This window comes from Betta splendens, chromosome 10, assembly GCF_900634795.4.
Source record: "Betta splendens chromosome 10, fBetSpl5.4, whole genome shotgun sequence".
In the NCBI taxonomy this organism is placed as follows: Eukaryota; Metazoa; Chordata; class Actinopteri; order Anabantiformes; family Osphronemidae; genus Betta; species Betta splendens.
The window spans coordinates 14485649-14500387 of NC_040890.2; the positions used below are offsets into that span (position 1 = coordinate 14485649).

At 49.3% G+C, this 14739-nt stretch overlaps 1 protein-coding gene across 3 annotated transcripts; it reads right to left on the bottom strand.

The window, feature by feature from the left end:
- Positions 1-856: 856 nt before the first annotated feature.
- Positions 857-9564, bottom strand: xpnpep2 (X-prolyl aminopeptidase (aminopeptidase P) 2, membrane-bound). 3 transcript variants are annotated; one of them, XM_029165523.3, is made up of 22 exons: positions 9461-9541; positions 7856-7969; positions 7663-7712; positions 7384-7494; positions 7056-7119; positions 6503-6607; positions 6100-6186; positions 5812-5955; positions 5127-5228; positions 4748-4829; positions 4010-4211; positions 3618-3707; positions 3435-3544; positions 3271-3348; positions 2980-3051; positions 2831-2891; positions 2652-2721; positions 2454-2558; positions 2295-2354; positions 2152-2228; positions 1983-2072; positions 857-1342 (listed from the first exon to the last, which is right to left on the bottom strand). In XM_029165523.3, the coding sequence occupies exons 2-22, from the start codon at positions 7914-7916 to the stop codon at positions 1142-1144; spliced, it is 2022 nt and encodes a 673-aa protein (XP_029021356.1). In that variant the 5' UTR covers positions 7917-7969; positions 9461-9541; the 3' UTR covers positions 857-1141. The 3 variants fall into 3 exon arrangements, with proteins under 3 accessions (XP_029021356.1, XP_055368481.1, XP_055368480.1); XM_055512505.1 differs by lacking the exon at positions 857-1342 and adding an exon at positions 1580-1796 and having other exon boundaries at positions 9461-9564; XM_055512506.1 differs by lacking the exons at positions 7056-7119; positions 7663-7712; positions 7856-7969; positions 9461-9541.
- Between the last annotated feature and the right edge of the window lie 5175 nt (positions 9565-14739).

Below are 14739 nucleotides of genomic sequence, written 5' to 3' on the forward strand. Positions count from 1 at the left end.
AGTGTGGTGCCGTGGCCGGGGCTGTGGACCGGGCAGCAGAACCGGGCCCGGCACCAGAAGTGGAGAGGGAAGTGCGACGCGAGCGAGCTGCAGCTTGTTATTTCAGTGCCACGGCAAAACCACATGACAAGAAGATGCCCTATTTTAGTTTCCTGTCACTTGACTCAACGTTGGCAGCGGCGACTGGCTGCAAAGTAGGTGATCAACAAGAGGTTCAAACACAATGTGCAGGTAAAACGTGTGCAAATGGAGCGATTCTGCATTGAGGTGAGAGCCAGAGGCAGAATCTGCACTTAGATCCAGATGTGACACCCACAACTGGACAATGAGGTTAACGTTATGATTGTAATGGTAATTAGTCATATGCTCTGATGAGTCACTGTTTTTCTCCACTTTGTGCAACTAATGGATAATACATATATTAGTGAGTCCCAGTTTTACTGTAGTGGAGCTCGTACGGATCATCGGGCCTTTGCTTATGTCAATCAGCATATAACAATGTGGCAAAAGTACAGAAGGACACTGAGCAGCAGTATGATGTAATACACATTCAAATTACAGTGTATCAGGAAATACAGTCAGACACCAAGGGCATCATGGGAGTTTAAACCTGTGCTTGAGCCTGCTATAACTACATGACGGTCGCCCTTATCGTTCCTTGTTTGAGGCCCTATTTGCTTTGACCGAGGCACAATCCATGACATGAGCACATGCAGATGTGTTTCACACCTTTACGGACTTGTTGCCTGGCAACGAGCCAGCTGAGGGCCCAAGAAGCGAACCATTTCCCAACGAACTGCGTACAGAGACTTGAGTTGACGTCTAAACTGTTTTTGTCCAGAGAAATGACTTTGACTAAGTTTGAAACTATTTCCTTTATTAAAATAGATGTTACATCAGTTGGTCATAAAAATGCCCAGTTTCAAATACCCAAAAAAAACAAACATGAAAAATCACAAAAAATAAATTAAAAACTTTAATTCATACGTGATCCTACATTTTTGTCACTTATTAATTTATTAAACAAATATATCCTTTAATTAAAAACCCTAAATTGCAGTGCGTCTCTCAACTGGCTGCTCTGTAGAGACTGCATAGGAGCAACGTTAGTGTCTGTGCGAAGGGCGAAAGCGGCAGCTGTTCAGACGACGCTGTGAAGGAGCCCGACGAGCAGAAGCACGAGACTCAGAGAGGACGAACAGGCGGCCGCGGACGATCCGGGAGCCGCGAGGGGCTCGGTGTTCTTCAGCATCCAGTCGTTCTCCTCGCGCAGCTGCTGCCGGTCCAGCTCGGGCCCAACAAGACGCCGGATGGTCTCGTAGTACTTATTCAACCACTCAAGCTGAGGGACGATGAGGGAAATAAAAGACGTGAAGTGACGGAGCTGGTTGAAAATGTAAACTTTTATGTGACTGCAGTGTCAGTGTAGAATGGACACAGCATCAAAGTTACACAGTGAAAAAGCACTTACTTCTCTATGTTCCACTTAATATAAAACCAGCAACATTAAACGTAACTTCCTTATTGTTCTACTCCTCGGTACAAACACCACTCTACAAATCAACTCAGCTACTAAACCTTAATTTAGGCAAATTTATTTATTTCAGTGTGCAACGTTTAAAATGAACTTAACAGGAAAGGAACAGCCTTTTTTTCCTCTTTCAGATAAAAGAAACAAAACAAGGAAGTAGACTTTCACACGTGGTTTGACTTCGGGGCATGTTTTCATCTTTTTCTTACAGAGACACTTCAACCTTCAGTGGTGAAAGGGGGATTTTAAGAGGAAACCAGCGCCGCTAAGGCAGGAAAATGAAAGACAAGGTTGATGTGACATATACCCAGAGGTATTTATAAAAGGAAGAAGGCTGATCTTATCTTCTGACATGTAAACATACTTATATCTCTACATCATAAACACATTAAATACATTTTAAAAACCTAGACACAAGATGCAGGTTGAGTAGTGAAACATTGTTTCTTACCTGTTGTGAGCTGAGGAGGGCTGTGTCAATCAGCTTTCTGTCATATGGAACCAGCGACACCGTGTCAAAGGTCAGGTAGTTATGACCATACTGAGGATGGGAGCGCGAGAAGCCAGATGTTATGAGGGCTCATTGTCTTCGCTGAATAATATTATAGAGCTTCACTCACCTTTGTTTCCTTAGGTACAATCACAGCGACGTCTTCGATCCGGATCCCGAAGTCATTCGCTTTATAATAACCAGGTTCTAAAGGAAAAGCATGTGAGGACTTCGCTTTGTGGATGTGGGTTCATTCGGTGGTTTAAATCTCACCTATAGACGTGAACATGCCGGCCCTGAAGGCAATGTTGTTCCCTTGAAACCCAACAGGCCCTGAATGAAAACCACATCACCGCCCGAGAGTCAGCTTTTCGAACCACGCGGACGGTCGATGCAGTTGGTGTGAACGGCGATAACCAATAGGAGGCTTACACTCGTGGACTCCGAAGTAGTTTCCAACGCCGTGGCCCGTGCCGTGGCCGTAGTTCAGGCCCACCTCCCACAGCGCCCGCCGGCCCAGCATCTCCATGCTCACACCTGCTCACAAGCAACAGCAACACAGACCTTACACACAGCGGTGGAGGAGCAGCGCCCTCTAGTGGCGACAGCGGGAACAGCCTGAGGCCCAACCTCTGGTGCCTGTCGGAAAAACGGTGCGGGAGATCTCGATGTTTCCCATGAGCACGCGCGTGAAGGCCTCCTGTGGAGGGGGAGACGCCAAACGGGATCAGACTCAGCAGGATGGGAGACCTACAAGAAAAATACCTCCAGGTATTCACCCTTGTCTAATGTCTAATAATCGGTCTCACCCGTTGCATGGACGTGGGCGTTCCCCAGTGAACGGTCCGAGTGATGTCAGTGGTCCCATCGCTGGTCATAGTGAGAGACGGCGTGACTCAGTTCAACGGCACAGGACATGAGGTGAAAGTGGAAGAGAGGGGGGGGGGGTGTTACTCACAGATACTGGCCGCCAGAATCCACCAGGTACATCTCATCAACCGTCAACGGCCTGCTGGTTTCTGCCGTCGGGCTACAAAGGGGAAAAACAGGAAACAGAAAAAAAGAAAAACAAAGTTCAACAAAGTTTTTATTTTCCCAAAGCAAAATTGATTCGCAGAGAAACCCCCAAACAGACCACGCACATGAAATGAAATGCAATATCCTGCCCTCGACTCACCACCGGCTCATTCCAGCTCTTATTAGTCTGGATGCTTTGAGCACAACATCTGCAGAGGAGCGACGCCGTTACCTGTAATGCGCCAGTGCGGCGTTGGGTCCACTCGCAGAGATGGTCTCGAAGCTCGGGCCTCTGCTGTCCTGCTGTTTGCTGTAACCACATGCGTATGATGCGTGAGTCAGCTTCGAACCGCGCGCCGCCAAACGCGCGGCCGTGCCTCGCGGTCGCGCGCCCACCTGCGACACGCGTCCACGTGTCTCGCGGCCGTCAGCTCCGTCTCCTTGCCGCCGGGCACCGCCTTCTCCAGCCACGTCAGCAGCTGGATGACGGCGACCGCGTCCCTCACCTGCGGACGCAGAGCAGCAGCGGTCACAGCCGCACGCGAACGAACGGATCCACGGCGGCGGCGCGCGACGTACGTGGGCGTCGCGCAAGATTCGCTGCTCGGTCTCGTCCTTCACGGCTTTAGTCGTCAGCACGGGCGAGTAGGAGCTGGTCATCAGCTTCTCCTGAACAAGAGCAATTATTATTACCACACGTGTATTCTAATTCTGACGTCACTGCTGGAAGTTAATTGGTTTTGGAGCAGATGTAAACACTAACACATCGTCTCCCAATGAAGCAAATGTTTGACTGATGTGAGTCCAGTTTCCTCTGTGTGTCTCCGGCTCATTAACTGCGTTCACCTGCTCGCAGCGCATCATTAAACCGCTGACGTACGATGTGTTAATGAGGCTTTTCATTGAGAACAGCTGCAGAACCTGACCAGCGTTATCTCCCCGGGTTCGGTCCTGATGAACTGGCTGCGTACCTCCGGTGTAATGGTCTCATAGAGGGCGTAGTTGGTGTACTCGGTGCCGATCCACACCTTGACGCCGGGCGGCGCCACGTACGTTTGTAAATGACCCAGGACGGAGTCATAGTCCTTCAGCTGCACGCAGAGGGGCCCGTGGCACGAGGCGTTCAGGTACACCTTCAGCTCCTCCGTGACCCTGTGCGCGTGGACGAAGAGCCTGCGACGAGCACCGTCGTCATGTGCTGGTTAGGTGCAACACTGAACATTCTCACACAAACAACTAATCCCTTGTGCCCTGTCGTACATCAAGTCTAAACATCTGAAGTTCCATTTGACTAATAGTTTATGATGTGTTTGTCTTTTACACCCGGACTCTGGCTCCATCCTATCTGACTCCCCACCAGACCCAAGGCTGTTAAAGCCAATGCATCTCGTCTTGGAAGCTCGGTGTTCCTTCCTTTGGATAACAATGCAAACATTCTCACTCACGGTGAGATAAGGTGGCACAAACAATTCTATTGGTGCAGAGAGACATTCCACCAGAGCCAGAGACAGGGGTTAAAAGGCAGAAGCAACTTGAGGATCGTGGGCTCTTGTTGATGTGCACGATCAACACCCATGCCTTTGATTTGCTTTCCCCATTATTTTTCCTCTATTTTTATAATAAATTTCACAAAAGACAACTCTCTCATCTGCCCCTTTATGGGAAATTTCCCCCACAACGACCCGCGGCGGCGCGCGTGCGGCTCCTACCAGATCTCGTCCATCGTCAGCAGCGTGTAGGAGTAGAAGAAGGGGTTGTACGGGATGTCGCCGCCGCGCATGTTGAACAGCCCTGAAACACAGAGGGCAGACGCTCGATCACGGCGTGTTTTATGGATGAGGCGTGCGTGACTTTGTCTGCGTCACTGAAAGGAGACTCGTTAATTCTGAAATATCAAATCGGGAACGGCCTGAGCTCCTGTGTGGATGATGAGGAACCCAAGGAATCACTGTGGATCTGATTTGTTCCAGTTTGCGCAGTATTTTATTCCTAAAGGTTGATTTGTGTGTGTCCGTCCAGGTTTGACACCAGGCATCGCTTAAAACGGCTTTCTTCTCCTCCTTCAGTGAACCTTTAAAGTTTCCTCACAGGCAGTTTCGTCCAGCGCTGACAGCAGTAGAGCTGTGGGCTTGTACGGACTCTCCGCCATCTCACTCCGTATGTGCTCCACTTTCATCTGCCAGGACCTTTCTGCAAAGACACGCAGGCTTTTAATTGCGTTAACCCTGAAACCCGCTGCTCATCTGTGTGAGGTCACACATTTTCTCACGTCCCTTTATAAAAATGATTGCATGCTTTTCTATTCCACCTGATGTCGGTACAGTGAGGAACATATTTTTTTGCCACTTGCTTCGCTTTGACTGTTTTACAGCCTCCATCAGCCCCCGTTGACCATATCTGACCATTAACTTAAGCATGTCGGGCTGTTCATCAGCTGCTGTATAATGGCTTTATGATGGCTTCATCTTTTATAACTTAGTCACTGATGCAGATTGGAGACAAATGCACTGTACACACACAGACATTTGGCTTTATGATGCTCTCCATGTGTTCCACATCCCTATCGCCCAACCATAAAGACTAATGAAGCCCATGGTCGTCCACAGCAGACTCCATGTAAGATATTACTCAATCTTCCACAACCATGAACAGGCTCCTTATGGCTGTTTGCAGAGCTGCTGATTGCTCCGTCCAGTTTGCTGGTATTTATCAGCACACAGATAAATGGCACCACACGGGCGGCCGGGCGGATGCGGCGTGCGTCCGGACCCACGCGTGACTCTGTCGGGCAGGCGGACGAGGCCGTCCGGCGGGATGGCGGGCCGCTCCTTCCACACGCCGTCGACCAGGTTGCCGAGGACGGAGCTGAGGCTGTGGTTGCTCGACATCAGCGCGAAGCCGTAGTCCTCCCGCGTTTCTAATGGAGGAGGAGGGGGGGGGTTGCACACGGTTACACGCGCCGAAGCGCAAGCAAACAGCCGTCGATAGCCCTCCATCCACCGCCGGCGCTTTATTGACGCTGAGCGGGGCCGACAGCGGGGGTGAGGAGGGGGAGACTCACTGAGGGAGAAGAGGAAGGGATCAAAGCCGATGCCGCTGCCCGGTGGGACCTCGGAGATGAGCCACTCCGCCACGCTGCTGACGGACGCTGCAGAACATCACACATGACAGACTGAGACAGGTCCCTGTTATGACTGGGAGGTCCTACCTGTGCTAACAACTGGGGCACAATGAAAGTCCACAGAGGGTGTGTTGAATTAGTTAAAGACAAAAGATTGAACAAAATGTCGCCTGAGCCTCCGACATCCTGTAGTTTCAGCAAACGGACCCTTTTCCGTCTTCAAGTCCTACTCGATGCTGTGCCGGTTATTTCTTATTTATTTATTTATTTATTGTCGCAAATAAACCTGTCGCCCAGCGCCGCCTGCGCAGAGCGGAGGCTCCCACGCGCTGCCAGCACGCACCGTCTCTCTGCAGCTCCCAGTTGCAGTCCATCTGCCTCTCGGCCTGCACCCAGTAGCGGCTGTCCGTCCACAGAGCGGCCTTGGTGGGCGTGACGACCGCGGTGCCTGTGGGGGAAGAAGGCAGCTGTGTGACGCTGAATGACAAGCGGCTATAAATGTCACCGCCGGCTCAGGACGCGTGCGACGGGTACAGCTGATGGGGGAAATGTGAGGAGAAACGCAAGAGACGGGCTGAGAAGAGGGGGAGTTGAAGCGGGTGATTCCTGGTGTATAGCATAAACTACACTGTTCACGTCTGGAGCCCAGGAAACAAGTGTGGTGTGTAAACAGCATGGGGCTGAACCTCCATCTGTCGTCTTTGTCTCCCATTCGCACAACACACAAACGCGCGTGATGAAAAATCTACTGGAACGAGCCGAAACGAGGCAATGGAGCCGGATGAATGGGGAGCAGGCGGCGTTTGTGAGGGCGTGGGATGAAAGTGGAGGACCAGAGTTGAGTCATGAGGAGGAGGAGGAGAAGGAGGAGGAAGGGCGACGGGACAGGATGGTACCTGCGGAGCCAGTGAAGCCGGTCATGAAGGCCAGTCTGGCGTCACGTGGAGAGATGTACTCGCTCTGGTGGAGAAACCAGAGAGGGTCACACACACACACACGCACGCACACACACACAGACACACACACACGCACACACACACACACACACACACACACACACACACACACACACACACACACACACACACACACACAGACACACACAGACACACACACACACACACACACACACACACACGCACACGCACACAGACACACGCACATGCACACACACACACACAGCGTGAAAGTGGAAGAAGTAACCGTGATGGACAGCAGATGTACCATGTGGGCGTCAGTGGCGGGGATGATGTAGGCAGAGAGGTCCAGGGGAGACATCAGCGCTCGTAACTCCTGCAGCCGGACGCTGGTATTTACAGCTGTGCTGGGCAGATACTGGAACCCAGAGGGAGGAGGAGACGATGAATTAGGATCTGCCGAACGAGCCCTGTAATCATTGACTGTACTGCATCGCAGCAATCATTGACAGTACGTGTGTAAAACAATAGGCTGTGACTGGGTGCACTTTGAGATCCGACGGCCCCGGTCACAGGTTGATCTTACCGGAGGCGACGCCGAGCAGTTCCTCTCCGTTTGACCGTCGGCAGCGGCTCCTGGAAAACAACAGCTCGGAGGTGAGGGACCTCGAAGAGAGGCTCAAAGTGGTGCCGGCAGAAGTTCCAGCCATCGGACCTCGAATCCGCGTCCGGCGCCAAACGTCTCAGCAGGTCACAGAGGACGCAGAGGAAGTTCTTACCTGCGAGCGCTGCCAGAACCAGAACCAGAACCAGAGGCAGCATCCAGCCCCAGGAAGGCATCTTCAGGAGCACAGCGTCCTCCGATGCGTCCGGAGCGTGTGTGAGGAGGGAGACTGGTGAGAAAAGTGAGTGGGTGTCAGCGAGTAAATGCACCACAGTCCTCTCTCTCTCTCTCTCTCTCTCTCTCTCTCTCTCTCTCTCTCTCTCTCTCTCTCTCTCTCTCTCTCTCTCTCTCCCACCCGCTCTCTCTGAGAACATTTGCAGTAGCTTTGGGTTGGGTCTCTGCATGGAACTATTAAATACTGTTCTCCTCCTTCTCTCCTGGAGCCTTTGTTTGATCCTTTAAGGTCACTGTGAAATGCCTGGAGATGACTGTTGTTATTTGACTATGTCAATAAACTGACTTGAATTAAAGCGTCGACTCCACAGTGACTAATATGAGCAGGTATTTTCCAGCATCCGCCCACATGTTTCGCACAGCAAAGGGATACTGTACAATAGCCTCTTCACAGTTCTATTATGATGCGAGTCAGAAACTGTGTTTTTTAAAAGAAAAACACTTTAACAATGTCATTGTGATAGACTTACTGTGTGAATGAGCAGTGTTATACTGTACGGCGTGGAGGAGGCTGCTTATACAGAGCATGACTGCACACGATCAGAGAATTTTTGCTCGTGGGCAGATGTTGAACTTTCAGGCGGCCGCATTAATTGTGCTGCGCGTACGACTGGCGGCCCTCGCGATCCTGCAGAGAATACAACTGTGCCTTTTAGATTTTTTAGTGTTTTTGGACTGAAGCCAAATGTTTAATGGCACTTAGCTAAAAGCAGGAGGAGGAGAGAGGTCAGCGTACGATGGGAAGATTTACGGCAGCCCAGACCCCACATCAGCTCCTCTCGTGTTCCTCATCTGTCATTTCACTCAGGTTTAGTTTGAACATTGAGCAAATCGAGCTTATTTGTCATTTTGGCCAAAAGACCAGCTCGTCTGGGTGCGGACGGAGGCTGCCATGCATTCATCCAAGGCTGCAATTAAGGCGCCACAACAACAACAACAGCAGTTTGAGCCCTCGGAGCAGCTTCTGAGAGTCCAGATGTTGGTCGCATGGAGACACATCTGCAGCTGTTTGATGACACCAGCAAACAGCCGCTTCGGGCTGAGCTGCACGTATAGAAGCGGCCTCAGTGTGAGGCTTTCTCTTGACCCAACTGCCACTTGTGGTGCATTTGTTAATGCGTGTGTTTGCGCCGCTCTCCAAACTGAAACCAAGCTGAAAGCGGCGACTGGAACATGTCATTGGTTAAATCCCCCAACACAAAAACACACCAATTAGCTGGTTGTCAGGAAGCTCCTCTCTGTGTTTGGGACTGGTTCTCAACCAGTTTGTCACTGAGAGACTCCTTGAAGTCACTGTTTGCTGCCAGGACCTTCAGACGTGTGCTGTTCTGCCTCAACATGTGATTTTACTGTACAATGTAATAATGACCTGACACATTACTGGGTTCCCATCACCAGCCAAGGCTCTGGTGGGAAGGTCCCTGCGTTGCTGCAGGTCTATTATTCTCACGCTTAGATTTATGAGGTGTAATGATGCTGCACTCACCTGATTTGAATGAACCTCTGGGCCATGGGATCCACTGGCTTTGATCATAACTTCAAAACCTGTCAGATTCACAGGCTCCAGTTCTGTAGCTGTGAAAGAAGACACTGACGAGGAACAAGGGTGATTTATTGTACAGCAGCAGGATGGCAGAAGAATAACTCAGCAACATACAGTAAATACGTCATATTAGTAATCGGGGGCACAAGAGTTCATATTTACACTGTTGTTAAACACCGGATGACATTTTGGGTCATATTCATGCAGAAAAAAAGACATTTCTAAAGAGTTCACCAACTTTCAAGCACCAGTGTCACTTATTTTTAGTGTCAACCTCAAAGCAGAGCATGTTCAGTATTTATAGACGCACAGTGGCCCAGTTATTAAGTTTGTTAACATGTTTAGTAGGAGGCCACAGACGCGCTCGCTGCTAACGAGCATGAAAACGGGAACAAAGCAAACGTTTTAAATCCCTTATTATGATGTTTGTGCCCCTAAGTGGTTCACATTTACTGTAATACGTCACATTAGAATAACAAATGCAAAAAACTGACTTTTTCATTTCAAGACGTTACTGTGACCTGTTGTTTATTCCGTTTCACAAGCTCGACCTAAGGGAGGCAGCTCATTTTATTAAAAGGAGGAACAAACTGACCGTTATCAGTCAAAGAAAAATTATTAAGTGTTGAGTCACATCCTTCTTTCATGTAGTCAGTGTGGAACAAAATGACCAATAATCAGCTTCTCATTTTCCAACTGTCTGGTCTTTTAGTTTAACACCCTGCGTAGTAATGTGTGAGAAAAACAACTGGCTGAACAAAATCATTATTTTGTGGTCAGATGTTCATCAAGTTAAAGACAACAGCCACTAGTACACTAGTAAATCAACTGAAGCCGAAGAGACACTGACAAATGAATGTGGCGACAGAAGAATGAATGAGCAGTACAGACAGTGGAAACGGCTTCATCTGCTTTGTGAAATATTAAGTGGACCATTTAAAGGTCCCAGTGCCAAACACAGTGGAGATGAAAGGAGCAGGTGGCGAACATGCGGCACTAATTTCTGCACTCCTCAACATAACACAGTGTAAAAATGCAAATTAGGTCCACAAACGCAGCATGGCTGTAAAACCAGGCTAGACTGGTCCTGGATCAGCACTGTCATCATAGACTAGGAAGACTGTCCTACTTACAGTACTGTGCTGTTGTCCTCCTACAGTATATGCTAGTAGCACGTAGCAGCTACTTGTCCAGGTCACCACACACTGTAGATCACACAGAGACACACAACACAACACGACACAGAGACACACAACAAACACTTCTCACCTACGGGCAAATAAGAAAAAGAAGAATCTGCATGTTCTCCTAAAGGCGCCGGGCCCTTCTAGCTGCTGGACTCTGACGGAACCACTGCAACACGGTGCTGGCACTTACACTAAAACTAAATATATCACTTATAAATATGAAACCAAATCACTGACACAAAAAGAGCAGGTGTGACTAGAATATCTGAGGCACTGATGTCTGTGATGTACACGTATGGACCCCGTCTCAGAATGCTTATGTACCGATACAAAAAATGATAATAAGTAAAAATAAATGACAAAAGCCACTTGCTTTATTTGCTGTGCAACAACAAGTTCAGATCCAGTTGTTCGACCTTGGTCCAGGGTAACTGGAGCACTGCAGAGCAGCTGTTCTGGTGCTTGGCCACCACCTGTTATTGAAATATTGTGCGTGCACGCTACACAATAAAAGCCCAGTATTAGTCATAAAGCTTGTCGAGTTTGCATCATAGCGATAACACAGAGAACAAGGAGACAAACTCTAGCAGTAAAAGTGATTATGCAACTTTACCCCCTAGGGCTGTAAAGCTGATGCGAGGTGGCTGCGGTCCAGGAGCCCAGAGGTCCTTCAGGAGACGGACCGGTCCATTAGCTGCATTAAATGCTCAGTGAGCGTCTCCTGGCAGGTCCCTGTTGTGACTGCGTGTCCAACGCAGCCTTGCACCAGGTGAATGATTCCACATCCGCCCTGGCAGCTCGTTCTGCGGCACCGCAGTGAGGTGGGTGAGAGCCTGTTGGGGGAACTGGCCGTCTGCCCAGTATGGGCTCTCCGTCCAGGCATGTGTCCCTGGTTGCCCCGGTGAATCACAACAGCTGTTTGGCATCGGCGCCGCGGACGTGTAATAAAAACCACGCGTGTGCTCACGTCTTCGCTACTTTAACTGTGAGTAACGTCTGCATCTGTCTGGAGCCTGACACGGGTCCCGGCAGGTTCCTCACACACCGTCCAGGTAGCCACAGCTCGGGTCCAGTTGTTGATGTGTTTCCTGTCAAAGGTTTAGAGTAGTAAAAAAAAGGTTTTCCTCCACATTTCTGTGTTTGCTCTTCGTCCTGACCTTTGTTTTTTTGTGCATCACTCTGTTTTTACAACACCGACCTCCTTTTCTTCTGCTCTGCATTTTGTGAACCCATGAAAATGCGCTGGTTCACCACATGTAGGGTTTTCACCGCTGCTCGTGTTGTTTGTCACATTCTCATGCTACAGACTTTGGCTGTGACTTTTACTGTGTATGTGGTCAGAGTGCACTGCCATTTCATAGTGAAGGAGTAATTTGAAATGTCCCTGCTTTCTATAAAAGCGTCTATGTTTACAGCTGTGCTGAAATGAAAAAAAGAAAGCTTTTTAATACTCAACTGGCATTTGAACATTGCAAACTGGAATTAACCAAATTAATCTCTGGCAAACGTTTATATCGCTATCCTTTATTTTTGTGTGTGAACTCTGCGCTCAGATTACATGCATTGCTGAATCTGACCACCAGGGGTCACTGACGTCCAACATATTCCACCTTCACCTCTCTCTCCAGTTTCAGTGAACACCCAGTTCTTAAATACATCCTGCTCCATTATAGGTGCACTCATTCACAATCTACAGCTGGACACCAAGCCATCTACGTGTCCACCCTTGAATGGATGCAGGCGCACCTGCGCGTGTGCATCACAGGATCGGGCGTCTGCCATCGGCAGGCGCTGCCGCCTGGTGATGAGTCTCAAAGTTATGGACCAATATTAATAAATGGTAGCCCTGGCAACAGTGTTGCGCGAGTGAGTCAGAGGAGCTCAGGCAGAGGCAGGGCACCGTGGCCAAGCATGGATGCTTTCCAGCAGCCTGGCTGCGAACCAGTGTCACATCTGTGCCGAGCGAGAGTCAGAGGACGGGCTGAAACGTGGTCAGAATGACGTGAAATAACCGGCTCCTACAACAGGGGGAACGCACTCACTGACTGAGCGTTTGCTGGTCTAAACACCATGAGGCATCAGAGAACATAGGCCGCAGACACCATGACATGGGTGTTCCCCCTAGTTTGGAATTGTTTGGATGTACGGCGGTTGGGAGGAACACACCCCTGCATCTCTCAGGAGAGGATGATATATTTTAGGTGACCATAATGGCTGCTGTGGGTTTTTTTTGTTATCAAATGGGTATAAATCACCTAAAGTGCTGCAGACAGCAAACGCCAGCCTCCAGAGCCCCAGCGGTCCTTCTAGTGTGGTCCACGGGGGGACAATGTGTTGTACAGAGTGACGGATAATGAGGAAACTTCAGAAACATATGGAGAAGGAGACAGGTCATAAACAAGCGTGAGACAAAGAGTTAATTAGCTGCAGCTCTGTCCTGTTGCACAGGCATCTCCAGGGTTTGGTAATCTTAGTCACGTAGACACGTACGCAGCCCCGCGTTCGGCCGTCGGTCCCTGTATAAAGTAAACAGCGCTGGGGTCACTCACTCCCAATCTCCGAGGCGCTTTTGTTTGCCGTGCCACTGCAGAGGCCCAGGAAAGCTGATTACAAGCTGCACCACTTCCCCGAGATTAAAGCTACGCAACGCTTAAATATATTTGCTCAGCTCAGTGCACATTTCTGCCCTTATGTATATGAACACACTGTGGAGCAAACCAGCACCAAGCGATTGATGCTACCTTAAAATTGCACAAGCATTTCGTCATAAGTTACACATGTAAGCAATAACACAAAAACGACACAGCACATGCTAATAACAGGGAAAATGGTGATTAAATAGGTTTATTGTTTGGTCTCCAGCATACAGTACGCTCCATGTTAATAGCTGCCAGATGCTCCACTGTGTCTTTTTTCTGTGAGATGATTTTTATAAAATATGCTGATGAATATGACATCATAAGCATTGATGCTGAAGGTTTGTCTACTGTTTGATCAATAATAGACTCATGTGTCATATTGGAAGTCATATTGTCAGAAAGTTGGACTTAGAAGTTAGAAGACAAAAAAGGATATTTCCATCTTCAAATACCGATATTTACTATATACAGTATAATCAAATTTGCGTTCATTATGTGTTTCTTTAGATTCCTCCAGAGATGAATCAGAAACATGTGCTGCTCCTTCCTTTTATCTGCATCATAAAGAATCCCAGCATCTTGAAAAAATCTGAAGATTTCAACACCAGCTATATAAAACATGCCATCACTTTTTTTCTCCTTCTTAAAGACACAATACACAATAATTCTGGGTGGTTTGTCTGCGAGGAATATCTCCTCCTCTCATTGTGTTGACAAAGTGCACTCAAATAGGGCTCGGAGCGCAAGTGAAACCAGATTGTTCAGACAGATAGAGGAAGCAGAAGATAACGGGCGATAAACGGCCAAGGTTTACAGCGTGAGAGTCCCTTCTCTGCGGTAGCAGCTCCACACATGGTTGTGCCTCTTTAAACGACCTGACATTTTCATCGCCCTGCACAGCGAATAAAAGCATTTCTGGTCTTAGGTTTTTCCCAAACAAGATGTGTCGACTGGTGCTCACAGTGGGACGACGTAACGGGGGAGTGACCGGAGGCCTCCGCACTTTAAAGCAGGAATGTGGTCAGGACGACAACTGATTTCAGGCAGTAGCTGATGATGGAGTCCTGAGTGCGATAGCCTGTCAATTCAGCTGCAGATGAATGAGCCGGGCGGCTTTGATGCCGTGGCAGGTCACATGCCTGCTGTCCCACGTCCGTGTGTGTGTGTGTGTGTGTGTGAGGCCGCGGGGGCGAGATAGGGAGAAACACTGGGAGTACTGGAAGGTCGGGAGCTGTCAGAGCAGATGGATGCAAGGCTTCGCCTCCGGTGCTGGGATCGCGCGCGGAGGTTCGAGTCCAGAGGCACCGCCGGTTCATTTAGCTGCTATCAACACGCGCGCGATGAGGTGTAAATACGCGGGCTTACGACGGAAACAGATGTGCGCACGCGGGCGCGC

Bases quoted from the DNA above. Each gene is read 5' to 3' on its own strand.
- xpnpep2 (XM_029165523.3), bottom strand. From the start codon at position 7,916: ATGCCTTCCTGGGGCTGGATGCTGCCTCTGGTTCTGGTTCTGGTTCTG. The intron at 3,052-3,270 runs GTAACGGCGTCG...TCCCCTTTGTAG, and splicing joins GCCGCACTGGCGCATTACAG to CCCGACGGCAGAAACCAGCA. The intron at 2,073-2,151 runs GTGAGTGAAGCT...TCCCATCCTCAG, and splicing joins TTGTACCTAAGGAAACAAAG to TATGGTCATAACTACCTGAC.